Source organism: Mesoplodon mirus (assembly GCF_964341445.2).
Source record: "Mesoplodon mirus genome assembly, chromosome: 14".
Lineage (NCBI taxonomy): Eukaryota > Metazoa > Chordata > Mammalia > Artiodactyla > Ziphiidae > Mesoplodon > Mesoplodon mirus.
In genome coordinates this window covers 42,597,732-42,621,703 of record NC_138990.1, presented here as the reverse complement: position 1 = coordinate 42,621,703, position 23,972 = coordinate 42,597,732, and the positions used below count along the sequence as shown (strand labels likewise).

The following is a 23,972-nucleotide window of genomic DNA, read 5'->3' as shown; positions in this document are numbered from 1 at the left end:
TCAGAGCTTCGAGACACGCTGAGCAGGAACCACAGTGCAAAACTGCCGCAATTTAACAGGGCATCTAATTAAAAGGAGTGACATGAAAGGCCTTTTCTTCCTACTCTGGGTTTTGCTTCTTTCTGTGCAGGGTTCAAAAGTCTGACAAGTGGAGGACAAAGAGTTATGTCCCCAAACAATAAAAAGCAGCATATCGGCTACCGAATTACTGGTTTTTATATCCTTCTGTCTAACAAATGTTGCCGAGGCTTACTATGTGCTAGCTGCTATGCCAGGCGCCGAGGTCACAGAGAGCAGCTAGACGCTGACGGCGCCCGGGGGCGCAGGAGAGAGTTTAGACCACTGAATGCGCTCCGGGGTGTGCTAAGGCAGTGCAGCACGCGGCCTCCGGGAGGGGAGGGGCACCCAGGCACAAGGCCCTTCTCCCCCCACCGTGTCGGCAGGGTGGACATTCTGTGAGGCCGTCCTACTACCTTATCCTTACTTTAAAAAAGTAGTGCGTTCAGGGAGCGGGGGGATGGGGAGTGGCTGCGGAATGGGCCTGGGTTTCCTTCAGGGGTGATGCAAATGTTCCGGAGCTGGATACTTACGATGGCTGCAAAACCTCGTGACTGTATTGAATGCTGCTGAATTGTGTGCGCTTGAAAATGGTGGATTTTATGTTGATGTATATTTGAGCACAATTTTTGAAAAGTAACGTTTTCTGAGGTCAAATTCAATTTAAGCTCTGTTTACAACTTCAAGGGTGACTGGGCAATCCGTGAGATGGGGCAGGGCGGGGTGTGGGCACCCTAGACAACTTGCATCCTGCACAGTCCTGGCTCCCGGCTGGGCTTAAACATCCGAGACGGGAGGACCCATCAGGCCACATCACAGCCGCCCTCCGAAAGGCCACCGAGAAACTGCTCCCAACAGCATATTCTCCCGGAGCTTTGCCAGGTCTAACTGTAATCTCTCTCCTGTGGAGAGAGATTGTCAGACTTTTGAACCCTGCACAGAAAGAAGCAAAGCCCAGGGTAGGAAGACAAGGCCCTTCATGTCACTCCTTTTAATTAGATGCCCTGTTAAATTGCAGCAGTTTTGCACTGTGGTTCCTGCTCAGCGTGTCTAGAAGCTCTTAACCAAGGAAGACAAGTAAAGTGCGACTTGTCCTCCTGAGAAGAGTCGGTCAGTGCTTAGAAGTCCCCTTCTGGGAGGGTGGCTGGTCGCTTGGGCACAGCCTCTTTCCTGTCACCCCTCGCTGCCTCCCGACTCTGCCCTCCTGTCTCCAGTTAGGAGTGGTCCCCTCCTCTCGGTGAAGGCATTCACCGAGCCATAGGTCTGGGAGGCCACCAGGGGTGTGGGTGGTGCCAGGTGCGGGGGGGGAGAGAGGGAAGATGTGGAAATGCAGCTTCCTCAGGTTGGACAGAGACCCCAAACCAGATCCTTCCCTTGGATTTGAACTAACCACTCAGCATTAAACTTGTCACCTGTCTCCCCTCTTCTTGTGACTGTGCAAATATCTCTTTCACCTTCGTGCAGCCGGCAGTCCATCTGTTAACATGCTGGCCAGACCGGAGCCTGGTGGCATACAACTGACCCAGAAGTAGGTATAATCCTCTCTTCTAAATGTGCTTAATACCACTGATAATCCTGTCACATAAGTCTCCCGGTGAGCAGTGAGCTGCAGCCATCGCCAGAGTCCAAGAATCTTTCAGTAACGGATTCCATCTCCTGGAATCTATCTCCTTTTTTATACCGATTTCAGCTGCCATGTTGCTGAGAGCTTGGGAGAAACGTCCTGATCTTTTTTTTTTTTTTTTTTTTTTTTTGCGGTCCGCGGGCCTCTCACTGTTGTGGCCTCTCCCCTTGCGGAGCACAGGCTCTGGACACGCAGGCTCAGCAGCCATGGCTCACGGGCACAGCCGCTCCGCGGCCTGTGGGATCTTCCCGGACCGGGGCACGAACCCGTGTCCCCTGCATTGGCAGGCGGACTCTCAACCACTGCGCCACCAGGGAAGCCCAAAACGTCCTGATCTTTAACAGCCCCGTTTTTTGGAGCAGTCTCTGGCAGACGAGGCGAACGGAGCCCATCCATTCATTTGTTTGGCCTTCCTGAGGAACCCTGCCGTCCCTCTGCGCATCTGTGCCCACTGACGGCCATTTCCTACAGTGGGGTCTGGCACCACCGTCTACATCTTCCACTTAATCTCTTTGTTAGAGGCCAAGTATAACTTCCCACACCAAGTGGTATTGCCCTTGACTTTCTCTGTCCCCCACGGTCATCCCCCAGCCTCCGTGCCTCCAGCACTGCCCGTTTGGAATTGCAGTGTCACCAAAGGCTTGGAGGGACGTGATTAGCTGAAATGGTTCAGATGTTCCTCCGAAGAAATTAAACCTGAGTCCGTTAAATCACTTCCCAGACATAAGGTACCAGTGTGAACACCACAGGGCAGAGCCACTGCTTCCCAAACGTAGATTCTCTACTCCCAGAGTTCCTGCCACCCTAACCTCCAGAGGGCAAAGCTCTGCTTCCAGTCCCCGAGGGGTTGAAGAATAAATATCCTTGGAGCAGCCGTGACGCCTGCCCCACTACGGGCTTTGGGCTGCCAGCAACAGCTGGGTTGTAATCTAATTTTATACCCAGATTCATGGGAACAGCTGGAGAAAAGACACAGAACACGCCCGCTAGGCTGATGATCTGGGGATCTCTTGCCTTCTGAAACAGGCCCATAAGCCACAGCTTGCATTTGGGTCTAAGCAGGTAAATGGGTTTGGAGAGGTCTTCTGCCCAAGGAGGTCCCACCTTGGATTATCTGGATTATAGCACCTTCTTGTAGTTTTGTAAAATGATCTGCTAGAAATAACAGGGTCCAAGTGCCACCTTTGAAGATGAGGAGCGGCCGAGACCATGGCTCCGGCAAATTCTTCTCCTTTCAATTACAATGAGATAAAGAGGAGCAGAGATGGCAGCAAAGAGAATTTTCTTCTGAACTAAAGTTGGTAACAAGAGGGGAGCGGTTAGTGCTTGGAGCTTTTATTTGACTTGTGTAGTTTTTTGATTTAAAGAATTTCCTTGATGGCTCTTTGAGCTTGATCTTGCAGAGGAATAACCAGCAGAGCCTGTCCATTCCCATTTTCTTACTCCAGCTAAACAAGAGACCCGACGCAGGCTCACTTTACATGGAGGCCACAGTGAAAGTCTCGCCCCGCACTCACACATCCGTACCTATTTTGTAGACACCAACACACGTCAATGTGCCCCGTTGCCTGCAGATTCCGAGGGGACGCTGCCCTAGGTTGTGAGGGGGAGGAGGACCCGAGCAGCTCACTTTAATTGCCCTTTGAAAGTTTTCCAAATTGGGGCCCATATGTTACAGACAGCAGGCGGGTGGTAAGTAGAAAGCTTATCGAAACATTTTTTGACATCGAGGAGAAAGGTGTGATGGTGTTTCATTTCAGCTTGGCGGAGAGGAGGTCAGTAGGCCATCCTGCTCCGGGATTAAACTCTGAGCATCAAGGGCAAACTTCGCAAAGAACCCAGCCCCCCGCTCAGGTGGGCTTTCTTTAAGGAGATCTGGGGAAGAGGGACTTGCATGCAGTGTAGTAGTTTCCTAGGGCAGCCGCAACAAATTGCCACAAGCTGAGTGGTTTAAATGACAGAAATGCATTCTTTCTCAGTTCTGGAGGCCGGAAGTCTAAAATCACGGGTTTGGCAGGCCACTCTCTTTCTGAAGGCTCTAAGGGAGAATGCTTTTTCATCTCTTCCAGCTTCTGCTGGCCGCGGGCATTCCTTGGTTTGTAGCAGCATCACTCCAGTCTCCGCCTGTCTTCACACGGTCATCCCCTCCGAGTGTCAAAGCTCCCTTTCCTTTCTCTCAAAATGATACTCATTGCTAAATTTAGAGCCCACCCCGATCCAGGATGACCTTGTCTTGAGAACTTTACCTTAACTACATCTATAAAGACTCTATTTCCAAATACCCCACATTCGGAGGTTCTGGGTGGACATACAATTTGGGGGGCTACTATTCAACCCACTTCACAGACAGGGCCCTGAAATTAAAGTCCTGTCTTTCTAACTCTGCTTTCTCATTGATTCAAATGCTGTACAGATGAGATGGGTCTTTTTCGGAGGAGGCCTGTTCTTAACATATAGCTCAAATCCCTACCTGGTGGGGCTGGGAAATCTCAGCCGGTTCACAAGTGAGCATAGCACAGGTTTGGGGCACCAAGCCCAGATCCCCCAGCTGTGTTCTCAGCTCACAAAACAGATGGCTGACTGGCGTCCCGAGAAGCTCCCTGTGGGGCAGGCCCAGCTCAGGCAGCCGGTGAAAGCCACTGCCGGTCCCCAGGAAGCCCCCAAGTCACCACCCTGAGATGGAGGCACCATGGGGCCTTCTCACCCTCCGCTCTCCACCACCGCTCCTGGCTCAGGGCTGGTGCTTAGAAATGTTAAATAACAACAGTAATAATAACACATCTGAGTGTGACGCTTTAACAGCCAATCTCTCACTTTCCTACTTTATTCCTGAGATTTTAAGAACCGCGCCCTTCCTGGGTGCATCGCAAAACATCAGGGTGCATTTATATTAAAAAATGAAACTAATTAAAATGTTTGAAAAACGTAAACCACGCCACCATAAAACAGCAGCAGCCCTATTTTTCCAGTCAAAAAAGATTTTTCTTCCTCGTTTTGTGGCCCGCCCCGGTGAGCAGACTGCAGGAGATGGGAGCCTGGAGGCGGTGGTGCTACTTCTGAGTGAGGCCTCTGGTTCCCTGACTCTGGCTGGGCGTCTGAGGGAAGCAAGGCCGGGGCAGCGGCCAGAGGGCTGGACTCGGACAGGAGGGGCTGTGGGACAAGCTACCCTTTAGGTCATGAGAACTCAATCCACTTAATGAGTGCTTGTGTCTTGGGAGGGTTTTTCAAAGGCGAACACCAGTGCTTCAACACACGGTAATGCTGTCGGCCCCTCAGCGCTGAGCTAGGCAGGGGTGGCTGCAGGGGGACGCTGATGGGCTGTCACTGCCTGTGACTGGCATGTCCTTCACCACAAACGGGATGCCCCGACGGGAGGGACACTGCCTTCACAAAAGTCCATACCAAACGGTTGGGCCACAGCACCATCTCAGTAAACAAAGTGGGCACATTTGCTGAATGACTGCAGGAGGGAGAATTCCAGCAATGTCCCCCATGTGGGAAGGCAGGCAGGCCGGATGCTGGGGGCCAGGAGAGGACCAAGCACAGACACTAAAAGGCCAGAGTTTCACTCACGCTGCCCCACGAGGCAAGAGGTGTCTGGTTCCCTCTGAAGAACATGGGAGAAACCAGCAAGACGTCAGTGTTTAAATGCTCACACTTTGTATTTTCTCAGATGAGAGTCCATTTCTCTAAACATTTTAGCCCCCAGGAATTTCTCTGTAAAACTAAACTCGTATCTTACACACTGTTACTACCACCTCCAGCATTTCCTGAGCAGTTCCTGTTTGCCCAGTGATGGGCAAGATTTTTTTTTACCTGGAATTTCCCAAATTCATACACAACTCCTGTAAGGTAGTATTGTTGCTGTCCCCACTTTACAGATGAGGAAAATGAGGCTATAGATTGGTTAAGCAACTTACCCATGATATGAGCCCAAGGCTGCCTATCTTTAAGTTTAAGGCTTGTGCTCTTTCCAGTTTGTGTTTTTCCTCACTTGGTCCTACAGGCCCACATGCTTGCCTTGGCCGAGCTCACCTGCATCAGAGTTGGGGCTTGTAGCTGATGCTGGGTTGAAATGTGGGACACGAGACAGGTGGAGGTGCAGACGTGAGAGACGGGGCTTGGTGAGGTGAGTGGAGGTAGGGTCACCAAGGGCCTTAAGCCACTTTATCTTCAGGGCCAGTTTGGGGTAACTACACTCTTATTTGTTTATTTATTTACGCTGTGCCTCGTGGCTCGCGGGATCTTAGTTCCCCAAACAGGGCCCGGCCCGGGGAAGTGAAAGCACTGGGTCCTAACCACTGGACTGCCAGGGAATTCCTGGTAATTGCACTTTTAAAAGCAGAGGTGTGACAAGATCAGATGTGCAGTGGTGGCACAAATGGATGAGAGGGAGTGGGCAGACTGGAGGCAGGTACGTGGGCAGGGAGGCTGTCTCTGCTCCCCAGGTGAGATCTGATGTGGCCTGGACTACGGCAGGGGAAGTGGAAACTGAGGGAAATGAGTGGACTTGAGAAGCATCTGAAGGCGGGCCTGATGGGCAGTGATGGGGAAGCTGAGGAGAGGTGATGGGGATGGGGATGGAGACGTGATGGGATGGAGATGGCAGGGGAGAGTCCCAGTAGCTTACACAGCTGCGGAAGTGGTGGACTTGGCCCTGAGCCAGGAGTTCCAGAGGTAGGAACCAGTTTGAGGCTGAGGAGGTGGGGTTTAATTCTGGGCATTTTATATTTAAGGCTCCTGGCAGATATCTAAGGGCAGACATCCAGGGAAAAGGACTGAGAGTCAGAGGCATGAGCTTTGAAGTAAGAAAGGTCTGAGTTCAAATCCCATTTCTAGCACTTACGAGCAAGTTGCCCAGGCTCTGAAACTCCATCTCCTCGTGTGTAAAATGGGGATAATGGTGGGCCCACATGGAGTTGTTGTAAGAACGGAGGCAAAACATGTCAAGCTCTTGGCATGGTGCCTGGACCTCCATAAATGGTTTAAAAAACAAAAGAACAATCACCACCACAACAAAAACGCAACTGTCACCACAACCACCCACAAACAGAGAGTGGGTTGGAGCCCAGGACCGTTCAGGGCACAGGGTTCTGGATTTGAGATCATCAAATGCAGGAGACGATTTTTCATTTCATGGAAGCACAGTAATTGCTTTGTAAAATGCCCTGCTTTGGGACCCCTTGAATCAGTGAGGAGCTAGTGTATTTCAAAACGCATTGATTTATTTGTAGCTGTTGACTACAATCATGGAGATGCCACGTGAAGAACTAGAGGCAGTCATGGCACTTCTCTGAAATGAGAATCTATGACCGTGGAAAGGTGGAACACGATTTTCAAAAGTGCACAACTATTTTTTTTGTAAAACGAGCGAATTTCCACGACTACACCTTCTTCAAACAATTCAAGTTAATAATTCAACACCTATTTACTGAGCACACAGCAGGCCAGTGTGAGGTGTTAGCAATGCAAAACCTAAGAAGACAGGATCTTTTCTCTCAAGGACCCGCATTCTAGAGGGAGAGAAACAGAGAAGGGAGGCCACACAATGAAGATCATGGTCATAATAACAGATCACGCCTACAGGGTGTGTAATAGACACCAGACACTTGCATTACTAATTCATCTAAACTCCTCCACAACCCAATGAAGTAGATTGTATTATTATCCCTTTCAATAGAAGGGGAAACCAGGCTCTGAGAGGGTAAGTAACTTGCTAAAAGTCACACAGCTAGAAAGCAGAAGAGTCGGGATTCGAACTCAGGCAGTTTGAAACTGGAGTCTGGGCTGCTTATCCCGTCACTGTGCTGGCACAGAGGTGTGTCAAGTACTTCTGTATCCGGTGTGCTTATACATCGGGCGTCCCGACTAGGATTGATTCATGTGGTTGGCTAACCAACTGACCATTTCACGCTCCATGTGAAAAACCTTCTGGCCCTGACTGCCTCTTTCATTGCACATCCACCTCCTCTCTCTAGTCGCCCCCAGGCACTCCATCCAACAGACGTCAAAGTTGAAATCCTGAAACAACACCACTAATGATAAAGGGGTGTCGCTCATTTACCAGTGACCAGCTGCTTCAGAACTGCCCACAAACTTAGCAGTGGTCACAGGAGAATTTCTTCAGCCCCCAGAGTCCCTATATGGGGCAGGGTCAGCTATGGAGGGGCTTCTGAACAAAGCCAGAGACACGGGATGAATGTCTACCAGCTCTGCCCAGCTCTGCACTTGGGGCAAGTGCTCGGGGCTTCCTCCCCTACTCTCCTTTCAGGTTTTTCTTGGGGGCAGCCACTCCACTGCTCCAAGCCAAGTTCTTGGTTTTGATAGCAAATGATCGAACCTGGCATTAGCCAGGAAGCCCCATTTATCTCTCACAGGGCCATGTGGAGACACCAGGGGTGGCACAGCCAGCAGGTGATGGATCTTTCGGGATGGCAGAGCAGGACTGAGAGGCCCACGGGAGATGGGTGTTGCTGGCCAGGGCTTACTCCACCAGGGCTGAAGTGACCGATGCTTGACTGGCTGCCTGACCCTGGATGTATGGGTGTTCAGATCTCTGCCACTAAGACAGCCAGAGGCGGGCATGAGATGGGGTAGGAAGGCTGCTGCTGACTCAGTGATGCCACCAGAGCCCACCTGGGCCCCGGCTGCCAAGCCAGAGTTCCAGGGACTGGAGGAAAGGGACAGAGAATATCTAGACTCTGGAAGATTTTGCTAGAAAAACCCAGTGTCTAGTGTTGGATGTGGCAGTTATGGATTTCTGCTGGGAGGAAGAGTCTTTTCAGAAGTGTAATTCTCCTTTCGTGGTGCCTTCAGACCAGCCACATGCAAACTTTCCCCATAGCTGTGTGAGCTGTCAGATTAAGGCGGCCCCATCAGCCTGGGGAGGGAACGGCTGGGATCTCAAAAATGGATAAACCCAAATTCTGAGCACTAGTTTCTTCCTCAATTATTTACAAGGAACGCGATGTGGTGGAATGGAATCTAATTCATAACGCCTCATTAATGCCTTTGTAACACAATATTCACAGTATTCCCTTCTAATCTCAGCAGATAACAAGTTGCTACTATCGAATTCCTGTTAATATGAATTATGGGTACAATATATTTTGCCCAATATACTCTCCTCAGCCTAATATTGTGAGCGAATAAAAAATCACGCCCTCAGCATGTTCCTGACTCATGAGGCGATGGCAGCGGGGCGTCTGTCTGCTCGTGGCTGCAGTGGAGGTGCCCATGCGGAGCGGTCGGCGGGCCAGGCCCCAGCGCTCGGCCGGGCGCTCGAGGCTCCCCGACCCCTCTCCTCCCTTTCCAGGATCACAGTCGCCATCGGAACCGGGCTGTCCCCGCCCCACGACAGGCCTGGTCTCCTCATCACGGCAGCATCACGAGGAGGCGGGAAGCTGGACGGCGGCGGGCTTGCAGTGTAAGCCTGAACGCTGCCCACCTTGCTGAGTTATATAATGAGGATGATCACAGCCCCCGCCTTGTACGTCGCTGTGGGGATGCAGTGGGTTAACGTGGGCGAATACACTTAGAACCCTGGCCGGCCCATAGAGAGCGCTCAATAAACATCAGCGACCCCAAGGACATGTCTACGGCCCTGGCTGGCCAGCATTCCTGAGTTGCTTCCTAGGATGGCCTCTGAGTGTACGAGGGAAGGTGCACGCTTGTGCCAGGGAGGTCCGTGTGTCTAGCGTGGAGAGCACCCTCGCTGCCGGCGAGATTTATAACCGCTGCTGAACACAGCACAGCGGAGCCTTCACCTGCAGCCCCAGGTCTTCGGGTGCTGGAGAAAATGACCACAAATACACCCTCCATGGCTCCAGCATCCCCCAGGGCCTTCCTTCTCCAGGGCCTGGCCTTTCTGCTGTGCTTGGCAGTCACCTGCTGCAGCTGGGGGCCCGGCATCTTCCCAAGGCAGCAAGGCTGCCGTGTGAGGCAGGACAGGGCTCCTCCGTGACACCAGCCCCGCCATCACCCAGGCCGCCCTCCCGCCCTTTCCTCAGGGGTTCTTCCCTACATTTTAATCAAGCCCATGTCGGTCTGTTTTAAGTGCTGCCATCATTTGATTGGTCTCCATTCTAGCCACCATGATTGGCAGTCCCATTTCTCTTAATAAAGGAAGTTCCATGATGAGTCAGCTCTGCCTGGATTTACACAGATATTTCCTCTCTCTCTTTTGACCGCGGGGCATTTATTTATTTTTACTTTTTTTCACTGTGGTCCAGTATATATGACATCAAATTGGCCATTTTCGCCATTTTTTTTTTTTTTTTTTTTTTTTTTTGCGGTACGCGGGCCTCTCACCGTTGCGGCCTCTCCCGTCGCGGAGCACAGGCTCCGGACGCGCAGGCTCAGCGGCCATGGCTCACGGGCCCAGCCGCTCCGCGGCATGTGGGATCCTCCCGGACCGGGGCACGAACCCGTGTCCCCTGCATCGGCAGGCGGACTCTCAACCACTGCGCCACCAGGGAAGCCCTCGCCATTTTTAAGTATACAATTCAGTGGCATTCATGACATTCAAAATGCTGTGCAACCGTCCCAACTAATCCAATACTTTTTCGTGACCCCAAACAGAAACTGTAGCCATTAAACAATAACCCTCCATCCTCCACTCAGCCCCTGGTAACTTCCAATCTACTTTCTGTCTCTGTGAATTAGAGCATTTATGTTTATAAAGCACTTTTGCTTTGCTATTTCATGTGGACCTCACAACAGTCCAGTGAAGTGGGCCCTGTTGTGTCCAGCTTATAGGTAAGGAAGCTGAGTCTTGGAGAGCTTAAGTGTCCGGCCTTGAATGCCATCTCCCGACCCCAGCCTGGGGTTTTTTCCCCCCATTCTCGGGAGAAATGCCTCCCAGAAAGAGGACAGTAACAAACAGTTACCTTTTCCTGCTTCTTTCTGTTCCTCAAAGCAGTGCTGAGCTTACAGGGAAGGCAGCCACAAGTCATGGTTGCTTCAATCCTGCCTGATATTAAGGGTCAGCCCATGATTCTGTGGCATCTCCAGTGCTTAGCCTAGGTTTAAATCCAGGGGAACGCTTGAGAGAGCCACAAGACAGAGCGCCCCCTTGAGTGCAGGTATTGCTCCAAGCCCATCCAGCAATACCTGAGGGCAGTTGTGATGATCTAGACTGGCCTTCTGGGATGGAACAAGCCAAAGCAGTCTGAACGTAGCCACAAACGTGGACACCAGCCACGCACTGTGTTGTGGACCAAAACAAGAAACCCTGAGAAAGAGAGAGAAGTTGTGGCCTTGTGGCTCAGTGGTCCCCCAAGATCCTGCATCTGAGCAGTGTCTACACCTCCCACATGGCCGGGCTGTTAAGAGAAGGAGGTCGGGCCGTCACATCTGGGAGGTGTGGGGCTGGACGACGGAATCCTACACTTGCTTTGGGCCTGATACTTGTAGTTGTTTCAAACGCCTATGAGCTCAGCTGCTTCACTGGGGAGCCCGTACTGTCTCTTTAGAAGATGCCGCTAACACCTGGGGAAGATGTTAATGGGAAGATGTTCAGCCAGTCGCTCGTTCAACAGATTTCACTGAGGACTGTCTGGGTGGGGCCTGTCCGAGCTAGATGCCTGGATTCTGGAGCTGAACTGCCCCGGGGTGAGTCCCAGCCCTGCTGAGTGATTGTGGGTAAGTCACCTGGTCTTTCTCATTCTAAGCGGTGGTTGTCATAACGACCTCAGAGGGCTATGATGAGGATTTAAAAAGTTAATGTTGGGCTTCCCTGGTGGCACAGTGGTTGAGAGTCCGCCTGCCGATGCAGGGGACACGGGTTCGTGCCCCGGTCCGGGAAGATCCCATATGCCGCGGAGCGGCTGGGCCCGTGAGCCATGGGCGCTGAGCCTGCACGTCCAGAGCCTGTGCTCCGCAACGGGAGAGGCCACAACAGTGAAAGGCCCGCATACCGCAAAAAAAAGTTAATGTTGAGCAGTGCCTTGAACAAAGTAATGACTACACAAGCGCCTTAAATGAAATAAACAAATGAGAAGCCTACAGAGAATTACAGGCAAATGGGAGAAAAATCCCAAGGAGATACTAATAGTTGAGAGATAATGTTGTGATCCCATGACTCCAGATGTTTTGGGAGAGATGGGAAGAGGCTCAGGACCTAGGGCAAAGGTCTCGATGTGGAAAATCTGTGCTGCCAGTGTGGCTTTGGTAGCTGCACACAGGTCCCGAGAGTGAGCCCATGAGGGCTTCAATCTGGCTCACATGCAGGCTCCATCTTCATCCTCATCATAGGCATCCACAGAAATTACTCTTTTTTGAAGACTCATCGACCACGTAGATAGGTGTAGGTAAAGATGACGTCAAAGGCATTCATCCTCCCTACCCCAACAGTAGGTGCTAAATACATGAATAAATATTCATATGCATAAATTCATTCATTCTGTCCTCAAACACTTACTGAGAAACTTTATATGCTTGGTATCACATGTGCCTTATTGTTATGGAGTTCACACCCTCGAAGGAGACATATTAATAAATGGATAAGTACCATATATTATAGTTATTTACAGGGACATAAAGAAAAGTGTCATGGGGGCTTCCCTGGTGGCGCAGTGGTTGAGAGTCCGCCTGCCGATGCAGGGGACACGGGTTCGTGCCCCGGTCTGGGAGGATCCCACATGCCGCGGAGCGGCTGGGCCCGTGAGCCATGGCCGCTGAGCCTGCGCATCCGGAGTCTGTGCTCCGCAACGGGAGAGGCCACAACAGTGAGAGGCCCGTGCACCGCGAAACAAAAAAAAAAAAAAAAAAAAGAAATGTGTCATGGGAGAAAAAGAAATAATAGCATTTTGAGGTGTTAACATTTAGGGTGTCGGTTGTAGGATGAGCAGGAATATTTCTGGGCAGGCAAGAGAGGGAATGAAAATTCTGGTAAGAGGAAGTAGCAAGTGCAGAGGTCCTGGGGTATGAGAGCACCTCTCATGTTTGGGGATTGTGGCTGAAGTGGGTGATAGGGGTGAAGCCCTCAAATGACCCGTGGCTCAGGCACTCCAGTGTGTTGGTGGATTTCCCTTGGACAGAAACATGGTCCCGTGAAGTGTGAGGGTCATAAGCTACGCCCTGGAGTTGGCATTCAGGGAAACAATAGAGAGCAGAATCCTTGTACACAGCAGTGAGCTGAAATAAACGAATAATAGGTAGACGGTGCTCACAAAGGCTGCTGCAGCCATTTTTAGCAAGTCAGTGTGCCAGGTGAGGTCTGGGAGATGGAAGAAGGCATCCAGCTTGGGAGCTGTCTATGCAGTGGAGGCAGTTTTAAAAATCATTTCTTTAAATACAACCAGTAAATGCATTATCTCAGGTAACAGAAGCCCAGAGGAAGGTAGGGGTGTAGCATTAGGGCTCTAGTTCCATATTTCTGGAATTCTCTTGTTTTTTCTATTCCTTGTGTGTTGGCTTCATCCTGAGGCTTGTAGCATGATGATTATAGCAGTTCAAGGCATCATGTCCAGACATGACAGTGTCCAGAGGAAGAAGGATTTCTTCTTTCTTGTGACTCTTCCTTAGAAGCAAGAAAACCTTTCCCAAAGTCCCCAGATAGGATTATCCTCATGTTCCACTGGCCAGAATTGAGGACCCTTCCTAAACCAATGATGGGGAAGGGGAAGGGGATTATCATGCCTGTTTTTTTTTTTTTTACATCTTTATTGGAGTATAATTGCTTTACAATGGTGTGTTAGTTTCTGCTTTATAACAAAGTGAATCAGTTATACATATACATATATCCCCATATCTCCTCCCTCTTGCGTCTTCCTCCCACCCTCCCTATCCCACCCCTCTAGGTGGTCACAGAGCACCGAGCTGATCTCCCTGTGCTATGTGGCTGCTTCCCAGGAGCTATCTATTTTACATTTGGTAGTGTATATATGTCCATGCCACTCTCTCACTTCGTACCAGCTTACCCTTCACCCTCCCTGTGTCCTCAAGTCCATTCTCTACATCTCCACGCCTGGGTTTGAATAATCATAATCCCAGTGGGGACTAGGGCTCACTTCCCCTAAGCTTGGGAGGTGATGGACACCTGAACAGAACTGAGGCTGGGTAGACAGCCAGCAACGCCCAGGACAGACCTCGAAGGTTGCTTTGTCAAGCCTGGAGTGGTTCTCCAGCTTCTGCATGCCCCCAGTGAGGGCTACCTGACTCACTTGCAGGCTTGGCCATTCTACTTCCCTATTCCTACCTCCTATCCCCTAGCCTGATGGCTTTAGGGCCACTTCTCACTTGGTGAAGGAATTCTTTAAGGAGTAGGTCAAGAGTCTGTATCATATTCAATGCCAGTCTGGCGCCGAGTTGAGCAGGGCAAGAAGCTCTATACTTGCTGGCATCCCAGGGAGGGGCCATGGGGAAACTCTTGTGACCTTCCAGGAGCAAGAGAGGACAGCAAGCTTGATTGCCCGGGCCTCCGGAGCAGGTCTGGCAAGAAAAGGCTCATGTGGTGACAGAAGAGTGTTTTTCTTAAGGGACCATGGCAGGCATCAGCCGGCAGTTTAAGTCAAGAGAGGGACGTGCTGAATACTGGCCTTCTGTGATCGGAGTGGGCACCTTGCTTCTTTCCCAGCTCCCAGGACTCCTGTCATGGTGCCAGAGGGTCCAAAGTATTCACCCATCTTCTCCATGAAGCATAAGGAGAGGAGAGACTGGGAAGGCAGGACCCCTACCCTGACCAAAAGGAAGGGCATGTGGAAGCCGTCTCTGAATGCATATTGAGGCTCTGCTGAGTTCTCACGGCTATTTATTTGCCAGAGGAAAATGAGGTTTCCTGCCTACGGGTTCTAAAGATGCAGATTCCCAATGCAAATGAATACGCCTGGACCAGTGGACATGGCAGCAGAGCTGCACAGAGAGTTCTCCTAAGCCTTCATTTTAGGGCAGCGAATGCGGTGTTGAAACATCGATAATCTGCTACTTTCCAACAGTGTAGCTCTGCAGGGACTCCACCAGGACTCTTCTCAGTGGCATGATGTTTTGGGAGGACTAAAGCCAGTGTGGCCGCCTGTGTCATGACAGTGAATAAAACAGGGATAGGGTCTGTCTGGGTTTGGAGGAAATTCTCTCTGAAATGAAACTAAATCTGTAGATGCTGATGGTGAACAAATGATACCGAGGGGCATTCAACTCTCCTTTTTATGTTTGTTTCCCTGAGTTATTTTTAGTATTACAGACAGTTTCCAGTTAAAAATGGGTTGGGCTCTGAAAGTTCATTTGTAATTTGGCTGTTTAGATTTTGGAACATACTTTCCCTATAAAAAAACAATGCTATAAACAGTGATGAGATTCCCAGGCTAGTTCTCCAAAGCCTATTTAACCCATAATGTAGCTGAAATACTGTCCTTCTGCAATGAAAAAAAAATTGTTTAATTGCAACATGAGTAATTAAATGAAACAGGGAAAACCATTAAAACTGAATAAGTAGATTTATGTTCATCTTGAATGATGCTGTTTGCAGAAAACCTAATTTAATTTAAGAAGAGGTCTTTCCAAGGGCTTTTTGGGGAATGGCACGGGATTTATCCTCTTAAGGAGAAAGAGCCAGGACTCTGTCTGATCTGCAGCTACTGAATATTTGCATCCTATAACTGGCTCCCTTTCTTGATTTTAGGCTCATCAGAAATTCTTCCGGTCTAAATTTCTTTTCTTGTGTGGATTCTCACAGGGAGAGTGTCACTGTGCAAAGTCCATGAAAGTGGTCTCCTTGGTGTGGATTTTTGATTCTGAATCAGTAGGTTAGCATCTGTCCTTGTGAATGTCCCGGGAACAGCAGTGTCCCAGTCCCACCAACTCTGGGGCAGTGACGGGATCAAGCGTTGGAGCCTTTAGGACTAAGGTCCAAGTCCTGGCTAGTATCCTACAAGGTTCCCTGGGGGCCAGCTGCACTGCCTTCTCCCCGGCAACACAATCCTCGCCAGGTGTCTCCTTTCAGACCTCCCTAGGCAGCTCTTGGTGTGGATGGCATGTGTGTCATCCAGGTGTGTATAAGTCACAACTGTCCCCTGTTGAATCTGTCTACCAGGCCATGTAGATTGATTGACTGATCAGATTGATCTTATTCCTTCTGTTTGAGGCACGCGAGCTTTGGCCGGAAGCTAGAGGGTGAATAACTGTGTTTAAACAAGTGTGCTGGCATCACTGGGGGGCATATGGCAAAAATGAATATGGAAGCACTTGTGCATATGGAAGCACAAGAGCTTCCCATCCTTGCATGCCTGCCCCTTTGCACCGTGGTGTAGCACCTTCTAGCCAGAGGCAGGGTTTTTTGTTTTGCCCACTCCTTGAATCTGGCTTGGGCATGTGACTGCTTTGGCCAATAGGATTTTAGCAAATGTGCCTCAAGCAGAGGCTAGAAAGGCACTTGTGCACCAAGCCTTGCCCTCTTGCTGCTCCCGGAGGCCTGAGACCCTCATGTGAACACGCCTGCGACAGCTGTGTGGAGGATGACAGCCCACACAAAGAACAGAGACATCTTGGCTGACAGTCCACTAAGCACAGATGTGTGAGTGAGGCCATCCTAGATCATCCACCAGCCACTAGCCACAGTTCAACTGACCACAGACAAAGGAGAGAGCCCAGCAGGGATCAGCCGAGCCCGCCCAGCCCAGAACTGGCAACCAGCCCACAGAACTGGGATGGTTTTAAGCCACTAAATTTTGGGGTGCTTGTTATGCAGCAAAAGCTAACTTATATACCCTACTGGCTCCAGTCAAGCACATCTTTTCACAACCTTCCTTTGGAATTCACAGCTACCTTTCATCCAGACTATGGCTCATCCCTTACAAACATGGGAATTTATATAATCTTCTCCCCTCTTTTTGCCCCCTTAATCAGAAATCCAAGAAATCAAGCCACTCAGGTTTACCCTCCCCAAACTGTAGGCTTTGACATGGATGCTTGGTCAATCATGACATTTTTCAATTTTGCATATACTTTGTGACCAATGGATGGGTTTTAAGTCAATGAAGATACAACCCAAACTGTGGCTGCCACTTAGAGTGCAGGTCAAACCCATTAGCTGGGGCTTCCCTGGTGGCGCAGCGGTTGAGAGTCCACCTGCTGATGCAGGGGACACGGGTTCGTGCCCCAGTCCGGGAAGATCCCACATGCTGTGGAGTGGCTGGGCCCGTGAGCCATGGGCGCTGAGCCTGCGCGTCCGGAGCCTGTGCTCCACAATGGGAGAGGCCACAACAGTGAGAGGCCCGCGTACCGCAAAAAAAAAAAAAAAAACCCATTAGCTGGGTACGAACATGCACAAGTTGTCTTATGATGCATTATCAGTGCCTGATAATGTATCACACGGGAGATCACAAATTCTCATTCATGGGGCAAGAAAGAGCCTTCTAGAGAGAAGCACGCACAGTCTGGAAATGCGCTACAAAAGGGACTTGAGTGATTTTCCCAACTGAGCCCACTCAGTAGCCTTTGGTTTTCAATGTGAATACAAGAGGAAAGAGAGGTCTGCTTCTCACTTTGTGCAAAAGCTGCCTTTATCCATTCTTGGACCCCCCAGAATCACAGGAAAGGGGGGACCCCACTGCATGGGGCCTTGTGGTCATTCACATGATTCTCCATAGAAACCCCAGATCATCTCCCCCAAGAGGAACAATTCTCCAAAGAATTTAGGATGCACGAGGAAGATGTTGTCTCCAGGGTCGTTGCTATGATGACAGACATTCCCCTTGAAAGCCCCAAATGCCCATAAATGTCAAAAATCTGGGTGTTTGGTGCTCTGAGGATGGAGCCTGCAGATTCCATGGCCCCTTTCGGTTTTCCCTGGGCCTGTGACACGGGCTAAGTTTCTCTCTTCCCGGCTCAGATTTATTGTCTTCCCGGCCCAGATTTATTTTCAAGGGCTTAGCTTCGGGGAACGATGGGAATGTTTCAGCTCCCATCAGGGAATGAGTGCTCCTGACCACAAGGAGAAAAAGCCCCCAATACATTTCACAGACATCAGCGAGGATTCTGCAAAGTCCATTCTTTCGAGAACAAAATTGCATTTTATGAAGCCGTCCCTTTTCTGTTTCATCTGTCAAGCAGGTTTGCTGAGAATAATTTAAATTTCATGCAGCAGCAACTGCAGGGCAGCGGTGCTTCCTTTCCATCCCATAAACAGGCCTGGCTGCCGAATCTCATTTCTGCTTCTCAGCAGCACCCTCCCCCTGGAGCCATGACTGCCTGGAGCCCAGAGTGCCGGGGTCAGGGGTAGGGGTGGGAACATCCAATGAGCTTCCCTTTAGCCTACTGGCTCCACCCAACAGGTGGACTGGTCTCCCCCAAATGTATGGATATTTGTTCGGACCCAGTCTCTGATTTACCTTTTTAAAATTAACTTTTATTGAGTGTTGAACAAGTGAGGTACTGTTCTATGCTTTTCTACACATATTAATGTAACCGATCCTCACAACATTTCCATGAGAAACATACTATTATCATTCCCATCTTATAGACAAAGAAACTGAGGTTTAGAGACTTACTCAGCTCCTACATGGCAGAGGTAAGATTCAAACCCAGTTCTGTTTGACTCAAGGGCTTGAAGCTCTCACCAGCTGTGCCATGTTGAATCGACATAATCTTTGGCCTAAATTTTTCTGCGTATAACACAAGATGTATATATATATATATATATATATATATATATATATGTATATATATACCCATTTTCTTGCCAAAATTTAGCGTTTGCTGCCAGCTAGGTGGCTGAGAGGATGGGAAAAGTTACTATAACAATGCTGCAGTATTGGTTACCATGGTGAATGCACTATGCCAGGCAGCCTGGGGTGGGGAAAGGAGCCAGTCCAGGCTGGTTCTTTCTCACTCTCTGGGTGACCTCTGCAAGTCTTTCTTTCTCCAGGTCTCAGCCTTCTTTTTTTTTTTTTTTTTCTTTTTTTAAACATTAGGTTCTGTTTTCTTTCTTTTTAAAAATTAGTTAATTAATTAATTAATTAGTTTTATTTTTGGCTGTGTTGGGTCTTCATTGCTGCATGCGGGCTTTCTCTAGTTGCGGCGAGTGGGGGCTACTCTTCGTTGCGGTGCGTGGACTTCTCATTGCGGTGGCTTCTCTTGTTGTGGAGCACGGGCTCTAGGCGCATGGGCTTCAGTAGTTGTGGTACGTGGGCTCAGGAGTTGTGGCTCACGGGCTCTAGAGCACAGACTCAGTAGTTGTGGCGCATGGGCTTAGTTGCCCCGCAGCACGTAGGAATCTTCCTGGACCAGGGCTCAAACCCGTGTCCCCTGCCTTGGCAGGCGGATTCTTAACCACTGTGCCACCAGGGAAGACCCAAATCTTACTCTTCTGATCTACAGAATAGAGGGGCTGGGTGGCACGGTTATTCTACTCCTCCTGGGCTCTGGGAATTTGTGTCCTAGAGGATCAAGAGCTGATCTAGGCCTCAGGGAAGCAGTTTATTGGTCTGAGCAATGACAGAGTGTGTGTGGTGTGTGTGTGTATGTGTGTGGGTGCATCTGGCCAGGCCCTCCTCATGGCTCATTAGCCCAGGAGTCTGTGCTCGTCCAATTGGCCTTTTGGCCTTTCATCTAAAACATGCAAGATATCCTCAGGCCCCGGAAAAAGGAAGAAGCCAAAAGATCAACTCAGGCCTGAAGGCAGCAGTGACAGAAAGCCTTGTCATCACTTGCCTCACTAGCTGCTGGGAGCAGAGCCAGCCCCCCGCCCTGGAGACGCCCGCAGCCCCCAGAGCATGTGACACTCAGCCTGCTCCACGCCCAGCCTACTGGGGATGCTAAGGCCTGACAGTGTTGACACTTGTTACCTTGTTGCGGACCTTTCCCTGAGTCCTCACGGGTGGCTCAGGCTCACATGGGACACTAGACTCTTCAATGGGGAAGCCAGGCCAGTACATTCAAGCAGCCTTTACTACACGCGGGGCAGCAGGAACACACAAAAGGGAACACACAGCCCTGCTCCTGGCTTCCATGCAGCTCGCTGTCTCCCCCAGTCTTCCACCAGAGGGGGGCCTTGGCCCTGTGTAGATACTGGGCTTTCTAGGAGGAAAGGGCCCAAGGCTGACAAAGGCTTTAACACACCTCCCCTCCGTCATCTATCACCAGGTGGTGCTGACTCAGTTTCAGTTTGAGGCCCACTAGATGCCCTCTTCCCTCCAGCCCATCTTGCTGCCGTGTCACCTTGGTCATGTCACGAGGTCAGCTTGAGGCCTAACCACTCACAAACCCAATTCCTCTCCCTGCCTGCTTGGGGCCTAGCTCCTGTTTCTTATCTGAAGACTTACGTTTTCCTCTTGGTGAGGCCAGCAATGATCACCTTTCCTTACAGGGACATGGCCTTGTCCCATAGGCCTCCTCTGGGTGACTGTGACAATGGTGACGACGATAGCACCTCTGTAGGACTTACTGTTTGCCGGGCTTGGCTCTGTTCTGAGCACTTTACATGAGTTTTAACTCACACAATCCTCACATCAGCTCTGACGGCTGGTACTACCACCTACTCCCGTGTTACACAAGTGAGGCCCAGAGAGGTTCAGTAAGTCATCCAGGGTCACTCAGCAAGCACGAGATAGAATGGCATTCAAATCTAGGCAGTCTGGCTCCAAAGTCTGTCCTTATCCACTCCATGAAGCTGCCTCTGTCCACAACCTCAATGGGAGTGACATTCTCAAGTCATTTGTCCAGGCCACAGATTCATTATATTCTGGCCCGTAAGCTCCCTGAGGAGCCTGCCCTTGGCTGCTCAAAAGACGCAACTTGTTGACCAGGGAAACCGCAGATACCTCCGTCTGGCCGGCCTGTTGCTTGATGTGGTCCTCGTGTAGGGTTAGACAAATAGGCTGGGGACAGGCATCTGGGGGGGTCGGCAGCTAGGCCAGAAGGGAAGAAAGACACCACGGCCCAAGGTCAACCACGGTGCCCTGGATGGAAGACACTGCTGCCTGCGGCCCTCCCAGCCCCCACACACCCAGTTCTCCTGAGCACCCCGAAGAATCCAGGGCGCAATCAGGCACCTCTGCTTGACGGGACAAGCCCCTGCAGGTGTGAAACTGGGCTGGAGGTGGCTATGGGGGCAGGTGTGCTGAGGAGCTGGCTGTCCTCACAGGCATGAACTTTCAGCCCCTGTCCCCTCCCAGCCGCTCAGCTCAGTCCTTGCCCAGCTGTTGTTTTCTGTCTGACGCTGGGTTCCTTTCCTCCCATGTGCTGTGGTTTGGAGCCCAGCCAGTTAGAGAGGATGACTATTGAGCTGCTTGGGAGCAAAGCAGGAGCTGCGTGGGCAGGGCGGGGGCCCTCGCCGAGAGGCCTCGCCACTTCCCTCGCTTGGCGGGGCCCAAACCCCTGAGGCACAGCCTGACGCCGTCCCTAAAAAGGCCTCCATCCTTGAGAGGGCAGAAACCATCAAGTGGGCTCCCAGGTCCAGCTCCTCTCTCTCCACCTGGAGCCCCCAGCAGTCAGCTCAGAGGCTGCCATCCTCCAGATGGCCAACAGCTGGCCTAGCTGAGCGGCTGCCAGATGTGGCCAGCGGGGCAGCCGGCCGGGTCCACTGGACAGAGGTCAACGCCTCGGAGCAGTGCTGGGGGCTGGCGCCTGGGAAGGAGTGTGTTTGGCTGGTCGGGGGTATCAGGCCCAAATCACCCTCCATCTCCTCTCCCCTTCCCTCCCCACCTCAGTGGGGCGGCGTTTCCATAACAGGAAAATAAAATCAATGAGGCACTGCAGAGGATGTCAGCGCACTCCGAGCTGGCCTCCAATAGCTCCATTGTCTCGGCCTCCGCCGGGAGCACTCGCAGTTATTAATGGGAAGCGGGGCTGAAAGGGAGTTTTGAAAATCGCCAAGACAAAGGCGCGGCACACCTGGAGCACGACTTTCCAATACCACGGCCGCCTCACAATGGCTGGGGCCGGGGCTCCCCGACCTTTAACTTCTCCCGCAACTTTTATGAAAGCAGAAAAGACAAGACTAGACAAACACACACACACACACACACACACGCACGCTGGCCCTGAGATGCTGAGATCGCCCCTAGGAGGCGGCTCTGAATGGCTGGCAGAGGCAAAGTGGCCTGCAGAGCCCCTGCCGGCCCAGGAGACAGGACGGCAATGAAAGGGCTTCCTGCCACCGCCTGGGTCCCCTTGTCCCTTCAGGGGCTCTGAGCGGCGTGAGGGGGCCCAGCTCATCCGGAAGCTAAGCAGGAGCCTTGGCGACATTTTCATTTTGATATCGCGGTTGGTAAAACAGACTGCTTTCTGCTGTCATTCCCCGGGCTGTAGCCGCCTCCAGAAGAGGGGGAATGACCTGGAACTAACACCCCTGAGGCCTGGGTCCCCGAGGAGGGTCCACCTTGGACCTGCTCCCACAGACTCGGTGCGCCTCCATATACTCAACTGCAAGGCGGGTGACAAAGGTACTGATGTCATGGGGTTGTCTGAGGCTTGGAGGAGACAGTGATGTGAGTGTTCTCAGTACTAACACTGGTTAATAAGTAGCAGATTTATGACCATTTGGAACCGACTGCTGCTCAGGATCTTCTTCCAAACCCAAGTAACCGGTGCCCCAGGGGGCTTGCCTGGTTTACAGGCACCTAGTTAGGAAACCTGTATTGCCAACTGGGAGTTTCATGGTCATTTCACTGGTTAAATACCCTTCATCAACATGGCAGAGGACAACGCGGGGCCTCAGCCGCCTGCTCGTCTTCCCATGTTAGTCACAGAGAGAGGCTTCATGGAAAATAAAACCACGCGCACTTTAACTTAAATAGGTGCCCGGCGCAGCTCCAGGGCTGCCCACACTCTGGAGCAGGCAGCGTCCAGGGAACGGGCTGCGGAGCTGTCCCAGGGCTGTGGGGGAAGCAGGCCCCTCTGCCCGGCTGCTGCTCACAGCGGACGCCAGGCAGGTCTTACCTTGGTGGTGACGGCAGAGGCAGAGCTGGCCACGAGGCTGGGGGTGGCCTCGCTGCTGCCGGTGGTGCGGGGCGCGGGGGCCGTGGCGGGCGTGGGCAGCCGGGAGGGCACCCCGGGTAGCGGCAGGAGGCCGGGCCGGGCGCTGAGGCTGCTGGCTGTGCCGCCACCGGCCCCGGTGGCGGGACTGCAGATGCTGGTGGTCCCATGCGTCCCGTTGGCGCTCCACTCGCGGCGATCCCAGCCCACCCGGTAATCTCTTTCGAAGCGGCTATGGTGCCGGGACATCTCGGTGGGCCGCGGCTGCTCCTCACGTGGAAACAGAGGCCGGACCTGCTGGCACAGAGTGGAGAGGAGGGAGATTTAGACCAACGGCAGCCCTGCCAGGACCCGAGGAGGACAGCACTGGCTTTCAGCATCCATTAAGCGCCTTCTCTATGCGCAAAGAAAGGGCTCTCAAGCGTTAGCTCATTCCATATTCACAGCAAGCCCACAAAGCATGGATCATTAGCCCCATCACAGACGAGGAATAAATGACTTGTCCGGGATCACATGGCGAAAGTATAGTCAACGAGATTTGAACCCAGTCACAGTTTAAAGTAATCCTTTCTGGTCTGGAGCATCACGTTGCCCTGGACGATGCATATCTGCACCTTCTAATGATGGCTTGGGATTTTATCCCTCCATCCCCACTGGGAAAACAAGATCCCGTGGAGGCCCCAGGCTGCGTTTTCCTCAACCCTATGATGGGGTGAGAGTCTACAGTCTACAGTCTACGTCTGTAGACTCACTTTGTGGTGAACAAGGCCCTTGACATAGATCTCATTTGATCCTTGGAGTGGCCTGTGACGTGGCAGGGTCGTCCCCACTTTATGCACCAGGCAACTCATTCAGAATAAGTGATTCCCTCGAGGTCAGAAAACTAGATGAGAAAGTGGCCGGGATCTCCAGCCTCCAGACCGTGGCTCAGTATACGACTCAAGTCTGAGAAGGTGTTAAGCCTCCGGGACTTGAGAGTTTTCTTTCATAACCTACAAACCCATTGCTGGCACCAGAGACCCCCGTGCTCCCCGGCCTCTGTCAACCAGACCATCTCCCACACAACTTTCCCGAATATCCGAACATTAGGCCCTCAGTGTTGTCATGGAGACCTAGACACACCAGATACTCCGAGGGCCTCCTGCATCATCGGGGATCATATTTTGCTCAGCACGACAGTGACGTGCCTGGCTCCCTGCCAGCCACCCTCAGTCAGGAAGGATGTAAACATACAGGAGAGGCTGTCTCAGTCGGAGAGGCCTCAGCGAGGCAGAGGGGAGAACATAGGCAGTGCCGGGGCACCGATGAGGGTGAGTGTGGGGTCTGCCTGCACATCACATCCCCAGCCCTGCCCCGGCTCAAGCACAAGGGATGTGGTCAT

General features: G+C 51.6%; 1 protein-coding gene across 2 annotated transcripts in view; it reads right to left on the bottom strand.

Annotated features, from left to right (window-relative positions):
• The window catches only part of KLHL29 (kelch like family member 29), a 311,895-nt gene that overhangs the window by 119,641 nt on the left and 168,282 nt on the right, over positions 1-23,972 (bottom strand). Inside the window, exon 3 of one of the 2 annotated variants that reach the window (XM_082642211.1) lies at positions 22,556-22,888. In XM_082642211.1, coding sequence (XP_082498337.1) covers positions 22,556-22,840 — 285 coding nt within the window. In that variant the 5' untranslated portion in view covers positions 22,841-22,888. The remainder of the gene's footprint in view (positions 1-22,555; positions 22,889-23,972) is intronic. The other variant, XM_082642212.1, reaches the window with a different exon arrangement.